Raw genomic sequence first — 26,605 nt, 5'->3', positions numbered from 1 at the left:
TGCAAGGGGGCAGGTAACCATATACATGCACTGTTTATAAGATTGGGGAAACCTGCAGTCAGCTGAGACTGAAGAAGTCAATTGGATGAGTGACGAAACGTTTTTCCCACAAAACGTAAAGTCCAGATGAACAGAATCAACTTTTGGAGATACTATATAGCTCATGCTAATATCACATCTTCACATTTTTCTTTTTAGAGGTAACAATAACTTTGCATTCTCGCTACTCACCATGCTCTAAAACAGGTATATGTTAGCAATGACATCATTTAACAAATGTTTTTAAAATTCTAGCCGTGCTAATTAGCCTTAGGATTGGTTGAGGTCTGTGCAAGCCTTTGGAACAAAATCAGTCTTTTAAAGCTCACTATTTTCCAGGTGAGCCTATAGCACATTTGTTAAAGTCAGTCCGGATTGTACAGCTTCTAATCAGAAACAATTAAAGTTTGTTTCTTTTTTTCTGCTCATCAATCTTTTTCTGTAAGTAGTTACCGAAATACAGTCAACCTTTCTTCATTTTCCTAAGTGTGTGTGTGTGTGTATATATATATGTATGTGTATATATATGTATGTGTATATATATGTATATATATATATATATATATATATATATATATATATATATATATATATATATATATATATATATATATATATATATATAAAGAAAAGACAGACGGAGTCAGACTCCTGCAGTATCTGAAGTGCTATATATATATATATATGTATATATATATATATATATATATATATATATATATATATATATATATATATATATATATATATGAACAAACAAACCACAACGCCCCCCAGTCCCGCACAGATCAACACAACCATCAAACATATTAGAGGAATATAACAGTAACAAAAGTAGATTTAAACAGGCAATACCTCTAGACTAGCAAAATAAGAGATAAAGGGTTGCCACTTGTGAAAAAATTTGGCTGTGCAACCTCTCAACGTATATTTAATTTTTTCAAGTTTTAAAAAAAACATGACATCTTCAAGCCACCGGGAAACAGTAGGATACTTAACAGACTTCCAATGCAACAATATTAGACGTCTCGCTAATAGGGATGTGAAGGCTATAATATCCTTTTGTGTGGAATCAAGTGTAAGTGAGCGAACAGGAATCCCAAATACAGCAATCAGAGGACAAGGATGAAGAGTTACCCCAAGAACAGTTGACATAATAGCAAAATACCCTGTCCAGAAACCTTGTAGCTCAGGACACAGAAAAAACATGTGGCTAAGGTACGACCAGTACTTTTAACATTTTATCAATTATTTACCAAATTAAAAAACAACATGTGGTAACTTATTTTTAATTTTGCTGCATACAAGTTGAATGAATGCTTACTGGATCTAGAACACCATTTAGATCATAACAGCTCCTGATCAGGATGAATTTCATTTTCAAATCAAATTTCATGTCGCAGTTTCACACTTTTGTAACATATTATTTCAAAGCTTGCTTGGGCATCTTTCTTTGCCTTTAGACAACAATTCTGATGGCAAAAGAGCCAAACGGGACAGGCAAAAAAAAAAGAAAAAAAGAAAAAAAGAAGTGGCTTTAGATCTGACTCTTACAGACAGGCATGCATGTCTCAGGGTGATTACACACTAACACATTGTGATTAATCACACACATTTGTATACATTTTATTAACAAGATTAAAAAAAAACACTATACAAAATGTGTTTTTGTGACAGGCCGCTAGTAACAAAGTGCTTAAAGATTTCAAATTGGTTCTTTCCCAAGTTTTCTGTTATGTGTACACATATTCCTTGAATTAGGTGCTTTTTAATTCTCCAATAATGGTCAGTGCAAAGTGTTTACACAAACAAACAAACAAACAAACAAACAAACAAGTGTTTACACAAACAAACAAACAAAAAACATTACTCAGAAAATGGTCAGGTACAAGAACTGGATTAAAAAGGATTGGAAAAAACAGATAATGTCCAATGAAATACTTCAGCGTGTGGCTCATGACTTTTGCACAGTACTGTAAATGTTATTAATAATGAAAGATATAAAGATGTAGCTTTCCCATTTTTAAAAAATTCCCATACACATTATTCTTTTCTTCTAGTGAAGGTGCCTCCTCCTTCAGACCTTAGGATAACTAATTTCTCAGACAGTGACATCACGGTGCGCTGGGAAGCTGCAGATGATGATGATGTTTCTTACCTCATTAAGTGGATCTCCCTAAGTGGAGGCGACCTGAGGCAGGTGGGGAAGAACTATTGAGTTGTTGGAGTACATATTATGAAATAAAAAATACAATATCTCAATAAACTGTTGTCCTGTGTCTTAAGGAGTATCAGATATCACTGTCTGCACTCTATGGAGATGGAGCTCAGAGTGAAGCTGTGGCCGTACGCTATAGCACCTGTGAGTCACACATTTTAACTATATCAGCTGCTGGTGGGAGCAGGCTCTCATGGATCTTTCTGGATATTTGCAGCGGGGACATGCTGGGGTCATTTTGGAGCAGGTTAATTTGTGTGCGCCACGTGTCATAATCAGTTTTGTTGTTAGGTCTGGGAACCTTACCGGAGAAGGTACGGAGTCTAACCTGGGACTGGATGTGTTTGACATCTTGCCTTCGTACGATATGCTCTACCACGACCTTCTGAATGTCAGGTGGATTCAAATCACTTACTGAAAGGGACGCACAGGCTTAAGCAGACAAAGAAGGAAATCGGGTAAACCCTCCAGCACTCATTTCTGTGTCCATTCTGGGCTAAAAACAAAAACACCTCATAACTACCTGTGGATGCTGGCTGAGCCTCTGAAGGTTGAGTGATATGTCATTAAGCAGGTAGTCAGAGTTCTCATTGATCAGTTCCTTGAGGGAAGTGTATCCACAGGCCTTACTGATGTCCTACATGGAGCTCAGCGCCGCCTGGCTCACCAGCAGTGTCTCCTCACCAGCTTTCTCCAGCACAGGATACAGCGAGGCCATCAACAAGGCACAGAAATTGCGGCCCACTGGCTGAGCACAGCAGGCGATTCCCCCGAGTTGGATGCACAGCTGACAGATGTTGCTGTTGAGCTAATGGATCATGGATGCAGATGTTGATGATGAAGGAATCACTTGGAGAGAGCTTGTATTTGAGTTGCTGGCATCACTGTTGTATATCGAGGGGAGTCTGGATGGACCGAGCAGCTACGCAAAGAGACAAAACCTGTGTTAAAGCACTGCTTTCTAACCACTTTTACACATGCACTGCAGCTCTGAAGTTTTCAAGATATTGTCCATGCACGTGAGAACGCAAATGTCTGACACAGTTAGATCAAACATTAAACAGCCTTTAGCCTTCCTGCTCCTGAGTGAAAGCCTGTATTATATCTGACTGTGCTCATGTGGGGATAAGACAGATTAGCCTTTTCTCAAAGTGAAGAGTGGGGGCCAATTTAGGATCTTCACTCAAATTTAAAATACAAGGGAAACTGATGTATTTCCTTAAATAAACAAAAACCACACAAGCGCTTATAAAATGCTCATCCTACCCAGTCATATGCAAAGTGTTAGAATCAACGTGTGATCCACCTGCCACTAAGAGATATTATTTCTCTTTGGTAGATGGAAAAAATGGAATCAAACTCACTGTCAGTAGCTACAACAGCACATTTGTTATAATATGATGAATCAAGCATTTAGATATTAAATAGTATTGAGGGAGACAGGATCAAATACAGTGGGGCAAAAAAGTATTTAGTCAGCCACCAATTGTGCAAGTTCTCCCACTTAAAAATATGAGAGAGGCCTGTCATTTTCATCATAGGTATACCTCTAACTTGTCTGAGTTTTAAAGAACTGATTTGCAAATTATGGTGGAAAAGAAGTATTTGGTCACCTCATTTTTTGCCCCACTGCGTAATATACAAAGATATTTGTGGCAACTCGATGTGCTTTGTCCACTTTTATTATCGGATTGCTCTGTTAACCAAAGGGAATACCTCAGTTTATTGTATGTTTGACTATAATTTACAAAAAGACTAAAGCATCATTTCTTATCTTTTCTACAATAACTATCAAATGAACAAATGGAGAGTGCTCGCTCAAGTCATGGATCAAGTGACTTAAAGGGCCGTTTTCAAAGAAAACTAAAAGTGTATAAGCAACCAAGGAAGTGAGTCCTACCTGGCCACTGGACAACATTCAGTGACAGTGCACTTGCTGGCATCTCCGGTGGGCAGAGCCCTGATTCAGTAGGGTGAATAAGGGATCTTGTCTCCTCCGTACTTAATGAGAGTGGTGTATCTGTCAGTCATGTCTGGCACATAAAACACCAGGTAGGTCCCATCATGGCTGTCACAGATATCTGCTTCTTGGGCTTCCCCTCTGGGTCCTTCAGGAGAAAACAAAAACTGTTACCTAAATATCAATGCTTTGAATACATTATTGTGTGGTCCACGTTCATGCACTCACAGTGATCTGCACTGCCAGCAGTCCCTCACCTGCATCTTTGGCATCAATGGTGACCTTCACTGGCAGAGAGGTGGGCGCTCCAGTGGTGTTAAGGCCGGATCCACTTGCACGCACCTTGCTGGTATCATGGGTGGGCAGCACCTTCACCTTGTAAGGGCGGACCAAAGGGGAGAGAAGACAACTGGCTGTGGAATACAGTCTCACAAATGAAAGGAGCCTTATTTACAGAACCGAGTAAACCACGCAAAGAGTTTTCCATTTTCAAAGCTGGCCAGAGTGGAACACTGTAACATGTAACACCTAGAAGGTTCAGATGGCTGCAGTACTTTGCTAATTTGGATCAAAAGTTTGGGGGGGAAATGTAATTAAATCAAGTGATTGTAATGCTGTTACTTCCGTTGTGTAGTTAACCATCTATCATTTTAGATGTTTCATTAGCAGCCTGATGAAATTAGCTGTGTAGTTAGCCGACTTCTGCCATCCAAACAGATGAGGTGAATTATGCAGATCACTAGCACAGTACACAGATTACCACTTCTTATTCCAGCCAGACTTCAGGTACTTCATTCGAATCATGCAGTAACAACAAAGGTTTATTACTACTGGCTTTTTAAATTGTGCTTCTTCTGTTCTAGAAAAACAGAAACATGTGATCACAGGGTTTTGTTTTTTTCAATGACATTTGTGTTGGTTGTGTCGGTTGCAGGCAAACATTGATCATAATGGTTAGATATTAGGAAATAGCTTAAAATGTGTGCATATTTAACTTGTTGCACTGCCGTAGTGTTACCTGCGTGGGATCTCCTCATGAGCATATGACTGTACCCTGGATGATGATATGTGAGGAGCTTGAACTTGATTCGCTAACAGAAACTAATTTGGCTAGCTTAGCGCACATGTCTTGTGGCAAGATATATGCACTTAAATGTTTTAAGTCATTGGCTGTTCTGCCAAATTGCCACCAACCTGCAACTTTGTGAGCTGACTGTTTCGCGATTTTTGTGTTTTAGACAACAAAAATAAAAGAAAAAGATGTACAGATCCAGGCTTTTCCTTTACTGTGGTAGTCGCATAGAATGACGTCACTGACACTGGTTTAATATGAAAACAAACTTTGCAAAAAAAAGAAAGAAGAAGAAGTGAGTCGGCGTGTCATCTTTATCGAGCACCATACATGTTTTGCCTCACATTAAAATTATTAGTTTTCCTTTTCAAAAATAATTTATATTCAGAGAAGTCAAATATAGCAAATTTGCACGGCTTCCACGGCGGGCAGGTGGCGCAGAACACTTGCCGGCCCCTGGCAACTTGAAGCACAGACAGGCCCTGGTTCGAGCCTCGGCTCGAACACACTCACTGAGTTCAGGTCCTATCTGTGTCTTCAGTCTGCTAGGGGGATTCCTGGTCTGCGCAGGGAATCCCAATCCTTTTCTTTTCTTTTTTGGGGTGTTGGGGCCTGTATTTACAAAGCTGGGACTATCTCCGTTGTCATGGCTACCAAGAACAACGCCAGCTTGGGGGAGAGCGGAGAGCCGATAAGCAAACACTCATTCATCCTTTCTCCTCTTTCGTTTCACAGCTGCTGCGGTGGGAAACGCTGGGACTTGTGTGGCTATGCAGTTTTTGCATTGTTGGGAACTTTTAAGGACCAGCCTTGAATTTTACAGATTTGATAAGTGAAGCCTGGATATATAGTGAAGAGAGCTGGGATAATCTGGACAGAATCTGCAGGCTGCATCTCCAAATCACAAGTGGCTTTAGATCTGACTCTTACAGACAGGCATGCATGTCTCAGGGTGATTACACACTAACACATTGTGATTAATCACACACATTTGTATACATTTTATTAACAAGATAATAAAAAAAACACTATACAAAATGTGTTTTTGTGACAGGCCGCTAGTAACAAAGTGCTCTCAAGGTTAAATACACATACCGGTAGACATTGAGGGCTAGCAGGAGGGACCATGCGCTTACCTGCTGCTCTCTGGCAGGTAGCTCCATGCCCTCCTGGGTTTTAAATGCACCTTAGAACACACATGCATCAACACTACAATGAGCGGGTGGAGGGAGGTTTGGAGTCTTCTCTCACCCCCATTCTCTGCGACCTGCTGGAGCGGGGGGGGGGGGGGGGGGGGCTAGGAGGAGGAGTTGGCCGTCCGACTGCGGTCTGGGGTGTGGGGCCTCCCTGCTGCTGCGGAGTCGGGGCGGTCTGCCTCCCCCCACCGCAGGGAAAAGGGTAATACCACCTGGGTCTGGGTGCAGTTCCCCCTCCAGGGGCAAGGGTACCTAGACCCGGTTTGTAGGGTACGCTTGGGGAGTGTGATCGTGTGTACAGCGTCTCTTTATGTCTGTCTCCACGTTGGTTGAGTGTGGAGTAAGTGCATATGAGAGCATGAGGGTGGGAATGGATGTTTGTATATGTGTGTGCCTGTATTTCTGTGTCTATATGTCAGGTTGGGTGTCAGGCGCCACCTCTCTGGGGACATCTCAGGCCCTCCAAGGTTTGGAGGCCTATCTCCCCCTACCACCACTTCCCCTGCCAGTGGCGGACTCCCTCAGACATCGGTGCGTTGGTGGTTCTTTGTGTCCGGGGATGGGCGTCCAGGTACACACCGGCTCACTCCTTGGCGGCCGCTTATCGGGGCCTGGAGCCTGGGGCTCGCTCGGGCCACTTCGGAGGTGGGGTGCCCCCGGCCTCTCGGCCTGGGGCTCGGTCACTCAGGCACGGCTGGCTGCCGGCGGAGCTCACGGGCGCGTCACTGCAACTCCCCCTGGCTTCTGCTCCGCGGCTGCTGAGTGAGCCCTCATCTGGGACTCTCCTCAGCTCTTTCTGGGACAGTGGCGCGGCTGCCCCTCTGTTGGTCTTCCTTGGTCTCTTGTGTTCTGGGGGCCTCTGGATGTCTGGAGTTTTGATCTCCTCCATACCTGCTTCATGCCCTGGAGGACGGGGCTGTGGCCCCCCCACACCCTCTAGCAGATCATTACATGAAGGAACCTTTTTAAAAAAAACAAGCGCATCCATGCTCACAGGTGTACACATGGGTGATCACACCCACAAACTACACCCTTTTTGGCTCCTACCTCAAAGCACACTGTGTTCTGTTGATCTTATGTGCTGCACAATAATGTTTAATATTTAGTATTTACTGTCATATTCCCATATATCATTGTGATGCTGTTTATTCTATTACTCTTGTTCTCTTCTGCTTGTTTTCTTTTTTTCTTTCTCAGCAGGTGATCCAGGTGATCGATATATGCATTTTTTATTTCTTTTTTTTTTCTGCTCATTCTGTTGGTTTTTGTTTTTTGCCCTTCTCCCCCGTCCCTCTTCTCAGCTGTTTCTCTTTCCCTCTTTCTTTCTCCCCTTCTTTCCCCCAAAATAAAATAAACAATAAAAGGTGAATCAAATGGACCATTACGGCAAGGCTGGGATGGTCAATTTGGTAAAGTAAATCCGTTGGGCATCTTTCTTTGCCTTTAGACAACAATTCTGATGGCAAAAGAGCCAAACGGGACAGGCAAAAAAAAAAGAAAAAAAGAAAAAAAGAAGTGGCTTTAGATCTGACTCTTACAGACAGGCATGCATGTCTCAGGGTGATTACACACTAACACATTGTGATTAATCACACACATTTGTATACATTTTATTAACAAGATTAAAAAAAAACACTATACATGTGGTGGGGCGTGGTCTGCGGGGCCGTGCGGACGCACCTGCACGGCATCCGCAATCACGCCCGCCGTGTTAAAACACGGGGACTCAGGGGTTGGTGGTGGTGTGGTGTGACGTGAATCAAATAAAGTTGGCTCTGAACGTGGCTCCGTGGTCCCGCCGTGCCTTATTCATGCCACATTGGTGCCGAAACCCAGGAGGCGGCATGGCGGGTACCTACCAGAGCCAGGAAAGGAAAGAGCTGGCCGAGAGGGTGGCCGAAATAGCGGCCACCCAGCGGAAGCAGGCGGCGGAGGTGCGTCGCCAACAGGAAGAGCTGCGGAAGGAGAGCGAACGCCACCTGGGGAAGATGGCAGAGCTGGCAGCGCTGCTCTGGGCCTGGGCGCCACCCCCACAAGTGTGTCCTGAGGACAGTGAAGCGGTGGAGGAGCCGTGTGGGTCACCTCGGCAGCCGGAGGTGGTGGACGAGCCACGCGGGGGTCCGAGCCTGCCGGAGGAGGAGGAGCAGCCGGGTGAAGGGCTGCTCCTGCCGGGAGCGGTGGAGGAGCCGCTCCAATCGGAGGCCGAGGACGAGGCGGGCGAGGGTCTACACCTGCCGGAGGCAGAGGAGTCGCTCCACCCAGAGGTGGGCGAGGGGCTGTGCCTGCTGGGGGCGGAGGCGCAGTGCGGGGAGCCGCTCCAAACGGGAGTGGCGGAGGCGGTGGCGGAGCAGCTGTGCGGGGAGACGGAGGTCCCTGCTCCAGGGCAGCCTGTGCAGCCGGAGTTGGAGGCAGAGGAGCGGGACAGCCCCGCTAGGCCGGGGATCGGCGGGCTGGCTAGTCCAGCCTCGCTGCCACCAGTCGATTCTGCGCGCCTGACGTCTGCCCAGCCGCCTGTGTGCAGGAGCTCACGGCCATGCCTGTGGGGCCGTGTCCGCTTGCTACGCGGCCGACCTCCGGACCAGCTTCGCCGTTGCCGCTGGATGCGCGGGCGGCCACCAGAACGGACGCTTCCCCGTCGCTTGGTCAGGGGCTGGGGCGCCGATGTTTAGGGGCCGAGTCTCGCCCCAGTTCGCGGGGGGGAGGAGGTTCGGCCAGATTGCTCCCCGGCCTCAATCGGGCGATGGGGGTATGTGGTGGGGCGTGGTCTGCGGGGCCGTGCGGACGCACCTGCACGGCATCCGCAATCACGCCCGCCGTGTTAAAACACGGGGACTCAGGGGTTGGTGGTGGTGTGGTGTGACGTGAATCAAATAAAGTTGGCTCTGAACGTCGCTCCGTGGTCCCGCCGTGCCTTATTCATGCCACAATACAAAATGTGTTTTTGTGACAGGCCGCTAGTAACAAAGTGCTTAAAGATTTCAAATTGGTTCTTTCCCAAGTTTTCTGTTATGTGTACACATATTCCTTGAATTAGGTGCTTTTTAATTCTCCAATAATGGTCAGTGCAAAGTGTTTACACAAACAAACAAACAAACAAAAAACATTACTCAGAAAATGGTCAGGTACAAGAACTGGATTAAAAAGGATTGGAAAAAACAGATAATGTCCAATGAAATACTTCAGCGTGTGGCTCATGACTTTTGCACAGTACTGTAAATGTTATTAATAATGAAAGATATAAAGATGTAGCTTTCCCATTTTTAAAAAATTCCCATACACATTATTCTTTTCTTCTAGTGAAGGTGCCTCCTCCTTCAGACCTTAGGATAACTAATTTCTCAGACAGTGACATCACGGTGCGCTGGGAAGCTGCAGATGATGATGATGTTTCTTACCTCATTAAGTGGATCTCCCTAAGTGGAGGCGACCTGAGGCAGGTGGGGAAGAACTATTGAGTTGTTGGAGTACATATTATGAAATAAAAAATACAATATCTCAATAAACTGTTGTCCTGTGTCTTAAGGAGTATCAGATATCACTGTCTGCACTCTATGGAGATGGAGCTCAGAGTGAAGCTGTGGCCGTACGCTATAGCACCTGTGAGTCACACATTTTAACTATATCAGCTGCTGGTGGGAGCAGGCTCTCATGGATCTTTCTGGATATTTGCAGCGGGGACATGCTGGGGTCATTTTGGAGCAGGTTAATTTGTGTGCGCCACGTGTCATAATCAGTTTTGTTGTTAGGTCTGGGAACCTTACCGGAGAAGGTACGGAGTCTAACCTGGGACTGGATGTGTTTGACATCTTGCCTTCGTACGATATGCTCTACCACGACCTTCTGAATGTCAGGTGGATTCAAATCACTTACTGAAAGGGACGCACAGGCTTAAGCAGACAAAGAAGGAAATCGGGTAAACCCTCCAGCACTCATTTCTGTGTCCATTCTGGGCTAAAAACAAAAACACCTCATAACTACCTGTGGATGCTGGCTGAGCCTCTGAAGGTTGAGTGATATGTCATTAAGCAGGTAGTCAGAGTTCTCATTGATCAGTTCCTTGAGGGAAGTGTATCCACAGGCCTTACTGATGTCCTACATGGAGCTCAGCGCCGCCTGGCTCACCAGCAGTGTCTCCTCACCAGCTTTCTCCAGCACAGGATACAGCGAGGCCATCAACAAGGCACAGAAATTGCGGCCCACTGGCTGAGCACAGCAGGCGATTCCCCCGAGTTGGATGCACAGCTGACAGATGTTGCTGTTGAGCTAATGGATCATGGATGCAGATGTTGATGATGAAGGAATCACTTGGAGAGAGCTTGTATTTGAGTTGCTGGCATCACTGTTGTATATCGAGGGGAGTCTGGATGGACCGAGCAGCTACGCAAAGAGACAAAACCTGTGTTAAAGCACTGCTTTCTAACCACTTTTACACATGCACTGCAGCTCTGAAGTTTTCAAGATATTGTCCATGCACGTGAGAACGCAAATGTCTGACACAGTTAGATCAAACATTAAACAGCCTTTAGCCTTCCTGCTCCTGAGTGAAAGCCTGTATTATATCTGACTGTGCTCATGTGGGGATAAGACAGATTAGCCTTTTCTCAAAGTGAAGAGTGGGGGCCAATTTAGGATCTTCACTCAAATTTAAAATACAAGGGAAACTGATGTATTTCCTTAAATAAACAAAAACCACACAAGCGCTTATAAAATGCTCATCCTACCCAGTCATATGCAAAGTGTTAGAATCAACGTGTGATCCACCTGCCACTAAGAGATATTATTTCTCTTTGGTAGATGGAAAAAATGGAATCAAACTCACTGTCAGTAGCTACAACAGCACATTTGTTATAATATGATGAATCAAGCATTTAGATATTAAATAGTATTGAGGGAGACAGGATCAAATACAGTGGGGCAAAAAAGTATTTAGTCAGCCACCAATTGTGCAAGTTCTCCCACTTAAAAATATGAGAGAGGCCTGTCATTTTCATCATAGGTATACCTCTAACTTGTCCGAGTTTTAAAGAACTGATTTGCAAATTATGGTGGAAAAGAAGTATTTGGTCACCTCATTTTTTGCCCCACTGCGTAATATACAAAGATATTTGTGGCAACTCGATGTGCTTTGTCCACTTTTATTATCGGATTGCTCTGTTAACCAAAGGGAATACCTCAGTTTATTGTATGTTTGACTATAATTTACAAAAAGACTAAAGCATCATTTCTTATCTTTTCTACAATAACTATCAAATGAACAAATGGAGAGTGCTCGCTCAAGTCATGGATCAAGTGACTTAAAGGGCCCTTTTCAAAGAAAACTAAAAGTGTATAAGCAACCAAGGAAGTGAGTCCTACCTGGCCACTGGACAACATTCAGTGACAGTGCACTTGCTGGCATCTCCGGTGGGCAGAGCCCTGATTCAGTAGGGTGAATAAGGGATCTTGTCTCCTCCGTACTTAATGAGAGTGGTGTATCTGTCAGTCATGTCTGGCACATAAAACACCAGGTAGGTCCCATCATGGCTGTCACAGATATCTGCTTCTTGGGCTTCCCCTCTGGGTCCTTCAGGAGAAAACAAAAACTGTTACCTAAATATCAATGCTTTGAATACATTATTGTGTGGTCCACGTTCATGCACTCACAGTGATCTGCACTGCCAGCAGTCCCTCACCTGCATCTTTGGCATCAATGGTGACCTTCACTGGCAGAGAGGTGGGCGCTCCAGTGGTGTTAAGGCCGGATCCACTTGCACGCACCTTGCTGGTATCATGGGTGGGCAGCACCTTCACCTTGTAAGGGCGGACCAAAGGGGAGAGAAGACAACTGGCTGTGGAATACAGTCTCACAAATGAAAGGAGCCTTATTTACAGAACCGAGTAAACCACGCAAAGAGTTTTCCATTTTCAAAGCTGGCCAGAGTGGAACACTGTAACATGTAACACCTAGAAGGTTCAGATGGCTGCAGTACTTTGCTAATTTGGATCAAAAGTTTGGGGGGGAAATGTAATTAAATCAAGTGATTGTAATGCTGTTACTTCCGTTGTGTAGTTAACCATCTGTCATTTTAGATGTTTCATTAGCAGCCTGATGAAATTAGCTGTGTAGTTAGCCGACTTAGCTTAGCGCACATGTCTTGTGGCAAGATATATGCACTTAAATGTTTTAAGTCATTGGCTGTTCTGCCAAATTGCCACCAACCTGCAACTTTGTGAGCTGACTGTTTCGCGATTTTTGTGTTTTAGACAACAAAAATAAAAGAAAAAGATGTACAGATCCAGGCTTTTCCTTTACTGTGGTAGTCGCATAGAATGACGTCACTGACACTGGTTTAATATGAAAACAAACTTTGCAAAAAAAAGAAAGAAGAAGAAGTGAGTCGGCGTGTCATCTTTATCGAGCACCATACATGTTTTGCCTCACATTAAAATTATTAGTTTTCCTTTTCAAAAATAATTTATATTCAGAGAAGTCAAATATAGCAAATTTGCACGGCTTCCACGGCGGGCAGGTGGCGCAGAACACTTGCCGGCCCCTGGCAACTTGAAGCACAGACAAGCCCTGGTTCGAGCCTCGGCTCGAACACACTCACTGAGTTCAGGTCCTATCTGTGTCTTCAGTCTGCTAGGGGGATTCCTGGTCTGCGCAGGGAATCCCAATCCTTTTTTTTTCTTTTCTTTTTTGGGGTGTTGGGGCCTGTATTTACAAAGCTGGGACTATCTCCGTTGTCATGGCTACCAAGAACAACGCCAGCTTGGGGGAGAGCGGAGAGCCGATAAGCAAACACTCATTCATCCTTTCTCCTCTTTCGTTTCACAGCTGCTGCGGTGGGAAACGCTGGGACTTGTGTGGCTATGCAGTTTTTGCATTGTTGGGAACTTTTAAGGACCAGCCTTGAATTTTACAGATTTGATAAGTGAAGCCTGGATATATAGTGAAGAGAGCTGGGATAATCTGGACAGAATCTGCAGGCTGCATCTCCAAATCACAAGTGGCTTTAGATCTGACTCTTACAGACAGGCATGCATGTCTCAGGGTGATTACACACTAACACATTGTGATTAATCACACACATTTGTATACATTTTATTAACAAGATAATAAAAAAACACTATACAAAATGTGTTTTTGTGACAGGCCGCTAGTAACAAAGTGCTCTCAAGGTTAAATACACATACCGGTAGACATTGAGGGCTAGCAGGAGGGACCATGCGCTTACCTGCTGCTCTCTGGCAGGTAGCTCCATGCCCTCCTGGGTTTTAAATGCACCTTAGAACACACATGCATCAACACTACAATGAGCGGGTGGAGGGAGGTTTGGAGTCTTCCCTCACCCCCATTCTCTGCGACCTGCTCCGCGTCTTTTTGTTCTTCCAAACTGCTCCCGGTACTCCGGCCGGTGCCGTAATTAACCGTTGATCATGCTTGAGAATATTTTAATTGTTATAGGAGGATGAACTCTGATGATGAAAGCCCACGCCTCAGAGAAACCCGGAATGGAGTTTCTTACAGTTTCCAAACCAAAGAAGATAAGATGAAGCATAATCACAAGCAAATCATAATTCACGTCGGCAGTAATGACACCCGGTTACGCCAATCGGAGGTCACTAAAATCAATATTGAATCGGTGTGCAACTTTGCTAAAACAATGTCGGACTCTGTAGTTTTCTCTGGTCCCCTCCCCAATCAGACCAGGAGTGACATGTTTAGCCGCATGTTCTCCTTAAATTGCTGGCTGTCTGAGTGGTGTCCCAGAAACGATGTGGGCTTCATAGATAATTGGCAAACCTTCTGGAGGAAACCTGGTCTTGTTAGGAGAGACGGCATCCATCCCACTTTGGATGGAGCAGCTCTCATTTCTAGAAATATGGACAAATTTATTAAACCCCCCAAAATATGACTATCCAGAGTTGGGACCAGGAAGCAGAGTTGCAGTCTTACACGCCTCTCTGCAGCTTCTCTCCTCCTGCTACCCCCCCAAAAACCCATCTCCATAGAGACTGTGTCAGCTTCCAAAAAGACAAAAAACAAACTAAAAACCAGCAACAAACGACTTAAACATAAACAATTACAAAGAAAGAACAATACAGTATCCACATCTGAACCAAAGAGTAAAACAGTGAAATGTGGATTATTAAATATTAGGTCTCTCTCCTCCAAGTCTCTGTTAGTACATGACTTAATAATTGATCAACAAATTGATTTACTCTGCCTTACAGAAACCTGGTTGCAGCAGGATGATTATGTTAGTTTAAATGAATCAACACCCCCGAGTCATTCTAACTACCAGAAATCTCGAAGCACAGGCCGAGGGGGCGGTGTGGCAGCAATTTTTCACACCAGCCTATTAATTAATGAAAGACCAAGACAGACTTTTAATTCATTTGAAAGCCTGATGCTTAACCTTGTCCACCCCAGCTGTGAAACTCAGAAACCAGTCTTACTTGTTATCATCTATCGTCCACCTGGGCCTTACGCAGAGTTTCTGTCTGATTTCTCAGACTTTATATCTAATTTAGTTCTGAGCTCAGATAAAATAATTATTGTGGGTGATTTTAACATCCATGTAGATGCTAAAAATGACAGCCTCAACATGGCATTTAATCTGTTATTAGACTCAATTGGCTTCTCTCAAAATGTAAAAGAACCCACCCACCACTTTAATCACACTCTAGATCTTGTTTTAACATATGGCATAGAAACTGAACATTTAACAGTGTTTCCTGAAAACCCTCTCCTGTCTGATCATTTCCTGATAACATTTACATTTACAATAATTGATTACACAGCGGTGGAGAGTAGACTTTATCAAAGTAGATGTCTTTCTGAAAGCGCTGTAACTAAGTTTAAGAATATAATCCACCCACTGTTATCATCTTCAATGCCCTGTACCAACACAGAGCAGAGCAGCTATCTGAACGCTACCCCAACAGAGGTCGATTATCTTGTTAATAATTTCACCTCCTCACTACGTACGACTCTGGATACTGTAGCTCCTGTGAAAACTAAGGTCTCTAATCAGAAGTATTTGACTCCGTGGTATAATTCTCAAACACGTAGCCTAAAGCAGATGACTCGTAATCTGGAGAGGAAATGGCGTGTCACAAATTTAGAGGATCATCATTTAGCCTGGAGAAATAGTTTGCTGCTTTATAAGAAAGCCCTCCGCAAAGCCAGAACATCTTACTATTCATCACTGATTGAAGAAAATAAGAACAACCCCAGGTTTCTCTTCAGCACTGTAGCCAGGCTGACAAAAAGTCAGAGCTCTTGTGAGCCAACCATCCCTTTAACGTTAACTAGTAATGACTTCATGAACTTCTTCACAAATAAAATTTTTATCATTAGAGAAAAAATTACCAGTAATCATCCCACAGATGTAATATTATCTACAGCTACTCTTAGTACCATTGATGTTAAGTTAGACTCTTTTTCTCTAATTGATCTTTCTGAGTTAACTTCAATAATTACTTCCTCCAAACCATCAACGTGTCTTTTAGACCCCATTCCTACAAAACTGCTCAAAGAAGTCCTGCCATTAATTAATTCTTCGATCTTAAATATGATCAACCTATCTCTAATGATCGGCTATGTACCACAGGCCTTCAAGCTGGCTGTAGTTAAACCTTTACTCAAAAAGCCATCTCTAGACCCAGCAGTCTTAGCTAATTATAGGCCAATCTCCAACCTTCCTGTCATATCAAAAATCCTTGAAAGAGTAGTTGTCAAACAGCTAACAGATCATCTGCAGAGGAATGGTTTATTTGAAGAGTTTCAGTCAGGTTTCAGAGCTCAGCACAGCACAGAAACAGCTTTAGTGAAGGTTACAAATGATCTTCTTATGGCCTCTGACAGTGGACTCATCTCTGTGCTTGTCCTGCTAGACCTGAGTGCAGCATTCGATACTGTTGACCATAATATCCTATTAGAGCGATTAGAACATGCTGTAGGTATTACAGATACTGCACTGCAGTGGTTTGTATCATATCTATCTAATAGACTCCAATTTGTGCATGTAAATGGAGAGTCCTCTTCACACACTGAGGTTAATGATGGAGTTCCACAGGGTTCAGTGCTAGGACCAATTCTGTTTACATTATACATGCTTCCCTTAGGCAGCATCATTAGAAGACATAGCATACATTTTCACTGCTATGCCGATGACACCCAGCTCTATCTGTCCATGAAGCCAGATAACACACACCAATTAGTTAAACTGCAGGAATGTCTTAAAGACATAAAGACCTGGATGGCCGCTAACTTTCTGCTTCTTAATTCAGATAAAACTGAGGTTATTGTACTCCGCCCTGAAAATCTTAGAAATATGGTATCTAACCAGATTCTTACTCTGGATGGCATTACCTTGGCCTCCAGTAACACTGTGAGGAACCTTGGAGTCATTTTTGACCAGGACATGTCCTTCAAAGCACATATTAAACAAATATGTAAGACTGCTTTCTTCCATTTGCGCAACATCTCTAAAATTAGAAATATCCTGTCTCAGAGTGACGCTGAAAAACTAGTTCATGCATTTATTACTTCCAGGCTGGACTACTGTAATTCATTATTATCAGGATGTCCAAAAAACTCACTGAAAAGCCTTCAGCTAATCCAAAATGCTGCAGCAAGAGTACTGACAGGGACTAGAAAGAGAGAGCATATTTCTCCTGTTTTGGCTTCCCTTCATTGGCTTCCTGTTAAATCCAGAATTGAATTCAAAATCCTGCTCCTCACATACAAGGTCTTAAATAATCAGGTCCCATCTTATCTTAATGACCTTGTAGTACCATATCACCCTATTAGAGCGCTCCGCTCTCGCTCTGCAGGCCTACTTGTTGTTCCTAGAGTATTTAAAAGTAGAATGGGAGGCAGAGCCTTCAGTTTTCAGGCCCCTCTTCTGTGGAACCAGCTTCCAGTTTGGATTCGGGAGACAGACACTATCTCTACTTTCAAGATTAGGCTTAAAACTTTCCTTTTTGCTAAAGCATATAGTTAGGGCTGGACCAGGTGATCCTGAATCCTCCCTTAGTTATGCTGCAATAGACGTAGGCTGCCGGGGGATTCCCATGATGCATTGAGTTTTTCCTTTCCAGTCACCTTTCTCACTCACTATGTATTAACAGACCTCTCTGCATTGAATCATATCTGTTATTAACCTCTGTCTCTCTTCCACAGCATGTCTTTTATCCTGTCTTCCTTCTCTCACCCCAACCGGTCGCAGCAGATGGCCGCCCCTCCCTGAGCCTGGTTCTGCCGGAGGTTTCTTCCTGTTAAAAGGGAGTTTTTCCTTCCCACTGTCGCCAAAGTGCTTGCTCATAGGGGGTCATATGATTGTTGGGTTTTTCTCTGTATCTATGAAGCGCCTTGAGGCGACTTTTGTTGTGATTTGGCGCTATATAAATAAAATTGAATTGAATTGAATTGAAGCATACCTGCGCAGCGGTGGGTGATGAGGAGAGGCCGCAGCGTGTCTGTCTTAAAGTGCAAGTTTGTGACAGTTTAAAGCTTAACAAGCTAAGACGCCAAACATCCAGAGCACAAAGACAAGTCAGAGGGCTTTTTCAGACACACACTTCTAAACCGTCGTGCTCAACAGTGTCTCTGCTAAAACTGCGTCTGTGCTCTACCCCTGTAAAGTTGCCTATCGAGTGCTTAATGATAAGGTGCATGGTAGCTGCTTTCCTCTGCAGGTGGATGAAGCCACTGATAGTGACAAAGGAATGACTTCTCTGGTGTATGCCTTATACCAGGGGTGTCAAACTCAAATACACAGTGGGCCAAAATTCAAAACTGGAACAAGGTCGCGGGCTAACATTAATATTTATTGAAAAAAAAAATCTTCCTCCAGATTTAAGAATGAATCTCTTCTTATGGACTCAAACAAGTTTTGCTGAAAAACTGAATATGGAACAAGCAAAGTTTAATACTAAACAATATGTATATTAGTTGTATAATACCAGTAGGCCAGCTCTAATAATAATTTGGTACAATTACATTTGGCCCGCGGGCCAGAGTTTGACACCTATGCCTTATACTGTCATCACTGCCACCCTGCTGCAACTGACTGAAGAATCCTGATGCCAGGCTGAGCATGCATGACGCATGATCCCGCGTGATCCCTTGCATGACCATCTGTGTTAGATTTGTATTGTTGATTGTCATTTATGCTTAGAAATATTTACTTATATATGCTTAGAGTTTTGTAATTAGTTGTAGATTGGTAGAGGTTTTGATCCTTGATAGTCTGCAAACTTTGTGTGTATTAGACAGCACTTTGGGAGCATGAGAGGTCATACCGTGTCTTATTGTTTTATGGTAGGATTAACGTAGTTGCGTCTGTTCTAGTCTAAGTGCTCTTTGTTTAGATGAACTGCAGGACTTCCTCACCGTGTTATCTAGGATGAACCATCTAGGGTGAGGGGGAGGCTACCCTCTTCCTGACCAAGGATGTTTGACCCTTTGATCAGCAGTCCACACACACACACACACACACACACACACACACACACACACACACACACACACACACACACACACACACACACACACACACACACACACACAGGCAAGGTACTCTTTGTGTGTATGTAGACGTCATATGTTAATGAACTTATGCATATTCATGTAACCTCAATAAAAGAACAGTGGTACGGGAGAACGGACGAGAGCAACTGGGGTCAAGCGAAGGAACGGTGCCTGTCCGGTTCTCTCCCGTGCACGAGAAACATGAAGAAGCTTGCCTACTTGTGTCTTGCTTTGCAGTGTAATTATATTGTCTTCAACGTTCCAGCGGATGGGTTCAAGCTACAAACCTATCAATCTGACTGTTCTTGGTGGAAGTGACTTGACAGAGCTATCGAGATGAAGTTCTCTAACCTGTACAACAACCTGGCCTGTGGCAGTTTGCGTGTCGCCTCCACATTGCCAGAGATCACTAGCATATCCAGACACTTCCTTGGCCAGCATTTAGTGTTGATGTCTTTCCCACTGAATATGCCTGGGTAATTTTGGGCTGGCATGTTCATTAGAGGCAACCAGAACCCATTGCAGCTGGATGCTGCATTTATCTATGAATGGAAAGAAATTGCTCAACAACAGATCTGCAGTCTGTGCTCAGACAGGTGACTGCTTGCACCTGTCTGAGGTAATACTGTCAAGCACCGTCATTATAACAGTCTTGTACTATACATACAGTGTATATATGTGTTTTGTTTCTTTCTTTCTTACTACTATTGTACATCAGTAAAGTGCAGGAGCCCATTTTTCCAACTAGATAAAAGTCTAATACAACCCAAGAAAACAGCTTAGCCATGAATCACACTTTGTAATATCTGTGTTTGGATATTACAAAGTGATTTTATTAAACAAAATGGCCTATTAAGGTTAAATATGAGCTAAATATGATATTGTAGTCCATTCGTAAGAGTGTTTTGAAGTGCTTATTTTACTAGGTGACCTCTGTGAGGCAAACATACAAAATGCTGTATGCTATCTGTGAGGCTCATATGCAATTTCTTAAATCCAAATCAAATCAAAACAAAGCTTTTTTTTATGCAATGAAAGGTTCATTAAAACAATGTAAATATACATTTCAAAACAATTCATGGCAACAGTTGCCAAGTCATGATGATGTCATGGGCTCCATTCCCCAAATTCCTCAGTTAGGTTTGATTTTGTGATCTGAACACTTCAAGACAAACTGCAGACAAAAAAAACTAAGAAAAGCAGTCACAAAACTCAAGATGAGTGAAGAAGGCCAGCTGCCATACAAGTCGAGCTCAGTGTATAATGAACTCCGTTTGGAGGGACAATTTTGTGATGCAATCATCAAAGTGGAGGATGTTGAATTTCCGGTCCACAGGATCATCCTATGTAACTGTACGCCGTACTTCAGGTGAGTTGCTTACCTGATAATGTGAAGGACAGTTGACTGATTTATACCTGTGAAAAATGTAATTCATGGTCTTAGTTGGTGAAACAGTGCCAACCAAAAGGAACAGGTTGAATCATAAAACTTTTCTGATAGAAAGACTTTGTCACGGTCAACTGACAGATACACCCAAAACATAATGCAAACATTTGCAGATTTCATCATCACCTTCACAGAGCTCCAGATTCCACTTCAGTAAATGTGCCATTTAAAAAGCACTGTGAATCACTTGGTGATTGTGTGAAGTCTAATTGAAGTGTTTTATTAAGTTACATTAATATCTTCCCCACTGTTATTGAGACAGTAAGACACACCAGACTTCCTGATACTAAAAAGGTTGAACTGTGTTATACAGTTATACGCTGAGCAAAAGTTTTGAGTTGCCTCTCATTTTTTTATATTTTGCTTTGAAACAGATGATTTTTTAAAAGTCTACTTGAGCAATAGTGTTTTTTTGAAGACTTATAAAGGTTTCGTTTGGACGATTTTCACACTTTTTAGTCCAGTGCTTGTACCCGATCATTTTCAGAGGAATGGTTTCCTCATCCTCATCAGAAATGGTTTCATGGTTCATGTAAAACCTGTTAAAACCAATAAATAAATGTTAAGAAAAAAGAAAAGAAAAGAAATGGTTGTGGAAGGGAAACCGAGACTGTAATTAAGCAACATGCACTGGAACTTCCATAAGGAAAGGAAACAGACTGAGGTATGCCAAATTACGCAATAACTAGACTAAATATCAGGGTAAACTGGCCCTATGGAGTTGATTTCAATATTTGTCATAGAGGTACAACAGTGAGTGTTTAGAGTTAACTTTAAAGCACGGTGGAGGCTCTGTCATGGTGTGGGACTGCATTGTGTTTGGCAATAGCTTCATAAACATGCTGCCAATGTAATAAAGACATTGAAAACCCAACAATCAAGTGCACTAAACATGTACAAACTCTGTTTTGGAGTTACTTGGAGTACTTGTGCATGACATAGTTTATTATCTTGTTGCCTCCACACCTTTTAATATTCTCTACTCTGTCTCCATCTCTACCCTCAGGGCTCTTTTCACCCACTGCAGCGACCCAGACAAACAGGTCTTCAACATACCTGGCTTGTCTTCTGAGATGATGGCACTCATCATTAACTTTGCATACACCGGCTCAGTTTCCATAACGGGGGAAAATGTAGTGGAACTTCTCATGGCAGCTGATCAATTCAATGCAATGGACATTGTGAAACTCTGCTCTGACTTCCTCGGGGAGCAACTGTGCCCAGAGAACTGCGTTGGCATTTGGCAGTTCACAAAAGTATGCTTATCACCCGAACTACGCACCAAGGCCTACCACTACATCATCAGTAACTTTGAGCAGGTTGTTCTTGAGGAGGAGTTCCTGCAGCTAACTGTGGAGGAACTTGCTGACATCCTTGATAGAGAGGACCTCAATGTGCAGTTGGAGACCACTGTGTATGAAGCGCTTACAAAGTGGATTAGCCATGTACCTGTACAACGGAAACAACACCTCACCGCTCTGTTGTCCAAGGTCTATAAACTTTCATTACTACATTTAGTTTGGACTTAAATCTTCAGCATTTAAGTCATAGATTGAGTCGATCCATCTGGGTATAAGGATGCTTTAATATCTTGAGATGTTGCTCTTTTCAGGTGTAGCCAAACCACATTTAAGAAATTCTCTTCAAGAGCATTAAAACCGTATCAGATCTCTACACACATACTATAGAATAAATTATATTTATTAAGTATAGTTGCTAGGGCTATGACTAAAAACTGTCCCTGTTGACGAAAAGGCTAATGGTGTCTGACTTTGGTCGCTCTCTTGCTAGCAATAAGAAAATTAAACAACATTAGGAGCATTATCCTAAAGAAGCTTGAGTTTACTAAAACTGATGTAGTTGAAATTCATAGTCACATTCTCTTCTGTCATCTCTCTATAGGTCCGACTGGGATTGATGACGTCAGACTACCTAAAGGACAATGTGCTGTCTAGTGAGCTGGTGGAGGCCAATTCTGAGTGCCTGTCCATGATAAGTAATGCCATCTTAGACATACATGATCTAGGAAGCAGACCCTTCATGTCTGCCTTGTATCACCCTCTTGCTCGTCCCCGCCTGCCTCATTCCATCCTGCTGGCCATTGGGGGGTGGAGTGGTGGTGAGCCAACTAACGGCATCGAGGCCTACGATTGCCGGGCTAACCGCTGGGTCAACGTAACGAACAACCTCGAGTGTCCTCGTGCTTATCATGGAGCCGCCTTCCTCAACGGGTACGTCTACTCCGTTGGTGGCTTCGACGGGGTGGAGCATTTCAACAGCGTCCGTAGGTTTGACCTGACCACTCACGCCTGGAATGAGGTGGCGCCCATGCACTCCCGCCGCTGCTATGTGAGCGTGACTGTGTTGAACGGGTTCATCTATGCCCTGGGAGGCCACGACGGGCATGTACGACTCAGCAGTGCAGAGCGCTATCAACCTGAAATCAACCAGTGGAGTCTTATTGCACCGATGCACGAACAGAGGAGCCACGCCAGCTGCACAACACTTAACAACCGGGTGGGTGAAGTAAAACAGTAGCAGAGAAATAGAGTAGGGTCTAAGGCACACAGGCCTAGAGACCTGTCAGAAACCTTTGGTAACAACCAGTTGCTAGGGGAAAATGTGTACTCCTCAGCTGGTTAGGCAGTGGTTGTATGAAAGACTCTACAGATTTCTACAGCAAATAGTTTGAGTATTTGCAGTAAGTCAGAGTACTCCATGCAAACCTCAACAGTCTGCTTACGACCAAAGGAAACACAAGGAGGCTTGTGGTGCAAAACCTTCCTGGTTACAATTTCACAGTAGTGACAGCCATCAACCTCCAGCAACCACTTGCCAACCAGTCAGGGAATACACATTTTTACAGTGAAGCGAGGTGCAAGATAGGTCACAAACTGGTTTCTATGTTCATGTTTTCAAATTTAAAAGTATAGTTTAAAAAGTTGAAAAATATACTAATATATATCTATTTTGTTTCTAACTGATCACAAGTGCATCTTTGCATTTATGTACAGTACTTTAGTTGAGTTGACTTGTCAACTAAAATATAACAGATATTAAAAAAATTGTAAAACACACACATTTGTTAATTGTCATATTTTTCAGTTGGACACTTGGGTACTGAGTATCGGTCTTACTTCACAAATGATGTGGAAACATTTCACTTACAGGTAACATTGTTTCCAACTGAAATCTAAGAAATGTAAAAAATTTTAATGTCCCTTTTTTGTTTTCAGATTTACATTTGTGGTGGACTCAATGGCAACGAGTGTCTGCAGACAGCTGAATATTACAACCCAGAGAGCAACCAGTGGACGATGATCAGTCCCATGAACAGCCGCCGCAGCGGGATAGGTGTCATTGCATATGCGGATCATGTCTTTGCAGTAAGACCACAAAGTAGTGCTGACACTCACGTAACATACAAATCAAATCTGTAATGTGCTTTGATCAGCAAGGTTTAACACAGATTTGGCTGACACAGAATTTGGCTAACTTTGTTTTGTATTTATCAATGATCAGATTCCTATCCTGACCACAGGTTCAGAGAAGGCATTCTTACTCATTCTATGTATTAATTTAACTGATTAGTGATGTCTCTGCCTCTCTTTTTTTTTTCATGTGCCTCATTCCCAAAATGTTGTGTCTTTGATGATTTCACATTTCACTCAGTACAACAGAAATACTTATTCAAAACCAACATTGTCATCCTCATCGTTCCATAGAGGACATATGTTAGAGACAATTTCAAACTTATCCTGCAATACCTTTAGAAAAATGAGGGAATAAGCCAAGTGATTAGAACTCATCCTCTGGGGACGGTAGGCATTTTAGCTGTAAATTTATCTTGCTATTTGCCTTAAAACCACTTATTTAGTTGTTTTGCAGCTGCACCCTTTGGTAAAAAGCAAAGATTTTAGTCTCACCTTCTGAGACACACTTCTTTATTTAGCTAGCTACCGTTTAGTATTTATTTTCTATTCAGACTAAGTCTCTATTCAAAAAAAGGAAAAGTTATCATCAGCAGAATGCAGTGACCTTATTTATACTGAAAACACAAATACTTTTTGTCGAGGGCTATTCATCTTTGTTGATAATAGCGTGGTGTAATAGACAACAGCACTTTAATAGCTGTAGTTGAGGCTTGAGTGAAAAAAGGTCTCATACAGACTTCCACAAGAGCTGGCTTCTACTTTATTTTACTTTCTCCTTTTAATTCAGAAGTCATTTTCACACACCACTGCACCCTGATCTTTTCTAGACATTCCCAACAAATGCGGGCCTGTGAAAATGCAAATACTGGGACGTTAATGGGCCTTTTTTAAACAACTTTTATGTGTAAACTCCATATAACAGCATGAGAATATGTCAGGTAGCTGTTCGCTTTATCCAGGTAAAACCCTAAACCAATCAGAGTATTTCCAGTAGTCAGATCACACCTAAGGTAAACAATTTCCTTGTATCTGCTACATATTAAGGGCAACTTTGGACAATATTGCAACTTAATTCTTCCGTCACTTTCTGGAGTATCTGTGCAAAAGCAGCTAAAGACATATAGCAGGTGCATTTTCTTACAGGGGTACGGTGAAGCTGGTTACACTTACATTCAATCATTTGAGCCACGTATTTACTTTTAGGTTGGTGGCTTCGATGGAAACAACTATCTGCGCACCGCTGAGGCTTACAACCCGCATACCAACACGTGGAACCTCGTGTTCTCTATGCTGACCCCCCGCAGCAACTTTGGCATTGAGGTAATTGATGATCGCCTCTTTGTCGTCGGGGGTTTCAACGGCTTCACCACCACTTCGGACGTCGAGTACTACACCGCTTTAACCAATGAGTGGTATGAGGCGTGCGACATGGATATTTTCCGCACAGACTTGAGCTGCTGTGTGATGTCCGGACTTTCCAACCTGACTGAGTACACCTTTCCTCGTGACTTCCTGCCAGTTGAAAATGTTCTACAATTAGCAATGGAGTCAGCAGAGTCCACGTAAAATCTTTAAAGTGCAGTACTGCCATGTGTCAACATGTGAGTCTCCAACATGAAGGACTGAAATAAATCTTTAGAGCATTAAACTGCTGGTGAACTGGACATTTTATGTATGTATCTCAAAAACTTTCAGTAGGAGAGCCTGCACTTTGGATACTGGGTTTTATTAAGAGAATGCAATTGCAACAATAACAAATTGAAAAGATTTTTTCATTCCCTGTAATGTATGGCTGCTGAGCAGCCATACCAGACATGCACACAGGGTGACCAGATCACAATAAGCCGCATGTCGGACTTTTCAACTCTTGCTAGGTAAACACCATAAGAATAAAGGGAAGTTTTCACTCTCCCTTGTTATTTCAGCTGCGGTTCTGTCTGGTAACAGTCTATAGGTTTGAGTAAGGATGTATCCAATATTTTACAGTTGTACTAGCCAATACCCAATAAAGCAATTCTTACTTTTATACTAAACTAGTCAGTCTCAGCTTAGTCAATTTACTCTTTCACAGTAGAGCCTATTTTCTGAATAGTCTTCTGTCTAAACTCAAGATTAAAAAAAAAAAAAAATCTTAAAATTAACTAAAAGCGAGGCTGTCTCTGCACTGCACAAACCAAACACAAAATGTCGGCATGTTAGCCAATATTATCGTGCACCCTTAATTATAACACTGGGCTAACCTGGCCAAATTACAAACAAAAATCAATCACAACCAACATGGACTGTAGTAGCCGTGGAACGAGAGAGGAAGTCCTTTCCTATAGTCCATCTGACCATATTGGCTTTACTGGCCAATAAAAGCAGTCCACTCAGCCATGCTCTTCTTGTAAGATGATGTGAGATCTCTCTCATGGATTTTGTCCAAGAGAACCTCCGTCTGTATGACGGAAAGCAGAGTGGCTACACACTTTGGGTATGTAAAGTGAAGGGTGTAATAGTAGGCCATAAGGTATAAAGCACCCTCTGTAACCAAGTCTTTTGGAAATGTGGTTATTGGCACATCTCCTACCGCTAGGATGCAGTTGGATGGACTCACAATCAGGACTGGGCAGGAGAGAGGACGTTTCATCAGATAGGTATTAGGGTCTTCTTGGTCCTTTAACACATAACACAGACATACTTTTGTAAGGATGATGCACTTTTGTTTCAAACACAT

General features: G+C 43.0%; 1 protein-coding gene and 2 long non-coding RNA genes across 3 annotated transcripts; 1 reads left to right on the top strand and 2 right to left on the bottom strand.

Annotated features, from left to right (window-relative positions):
• Window positions 1–1,526: 1,526 nt before the first annotated feature.
• LOC146656793 (uncharacterized) lies at window positions 1,527–4,614 on the bottom strand. The gene is made up of 3 exons (XR_014914182.1): window positions 4,475–4,614; window positions 4,158–4,365; window positions 1,527–3,179 (listed from the first exon to the last, which is right to left on the bottom strand). It is a non-coding gene; the product is annotated as an uncharacterized LOC146656793 (long non-coding RNA).
• A 4,403-nt stretch (window positions 4,615–9,017) lies between these two features.
• Window positions 9,018–16,273, bottom strand: LOC146656792 (uncharacterized). The gene is made up of 3 exons (XR_014913966.1): window positions 12,158–16,273; window positions 11,841–12,048; window positions 9,018–10,862 (listed from the first exon to the last, which is right to left on the bottom strand). It is a non-coding gene; the product is annotated as an uncharacterized LOC146656792 (long non-coding RNA).
• A 3,882-nt stretch (window positions 16,274–20,155) lies between these two features.
• On the top strand, window positions 20,156–25,455 carry LOC146656791 (kelch-like protein 10). The gene is made up of 5 exons (XM_085426846.1): window positions 20,156–20,377; window positions 21,462–21,945; window positions 22,358–22,972; window positions 23,692–23,841; window positions 25,093–25,455. Exons 1-5 carry the CDS (start codon window positions 20,226–20,228, stop codon window positions 25,453–25,455), a joined length of 1,764 nt encoding a protein of 587 aa, XP_085282972.1. The 5' UTR covers window positions 20,156–20,225.
• Window positions 25,456–26,605: the final 1,150 nt, after the last annotated feature.

This window comes from Rhamphochromis longiceps, linkage group LG12 (genome assembly GCF_057381845.1).
Source record: "Rhamphochromis longiceps isolate RC_006_pf linkage group LG12, R_longiceps_female_GT1.1, whole genome shotgun sequence".
NCBI classification, from domain to species: Eukaryota; Metazoa; Chordata; class Actinopteri; order Cichliformes; family Cichlidae; genus Rhamphochromis; species Rhamphochromis longiceps.
The sequence above is the reverse complement of the archived record's forward strand: the minus strand, read 5'-3'. Positions and strand labels throughout refer to the sequence as shown.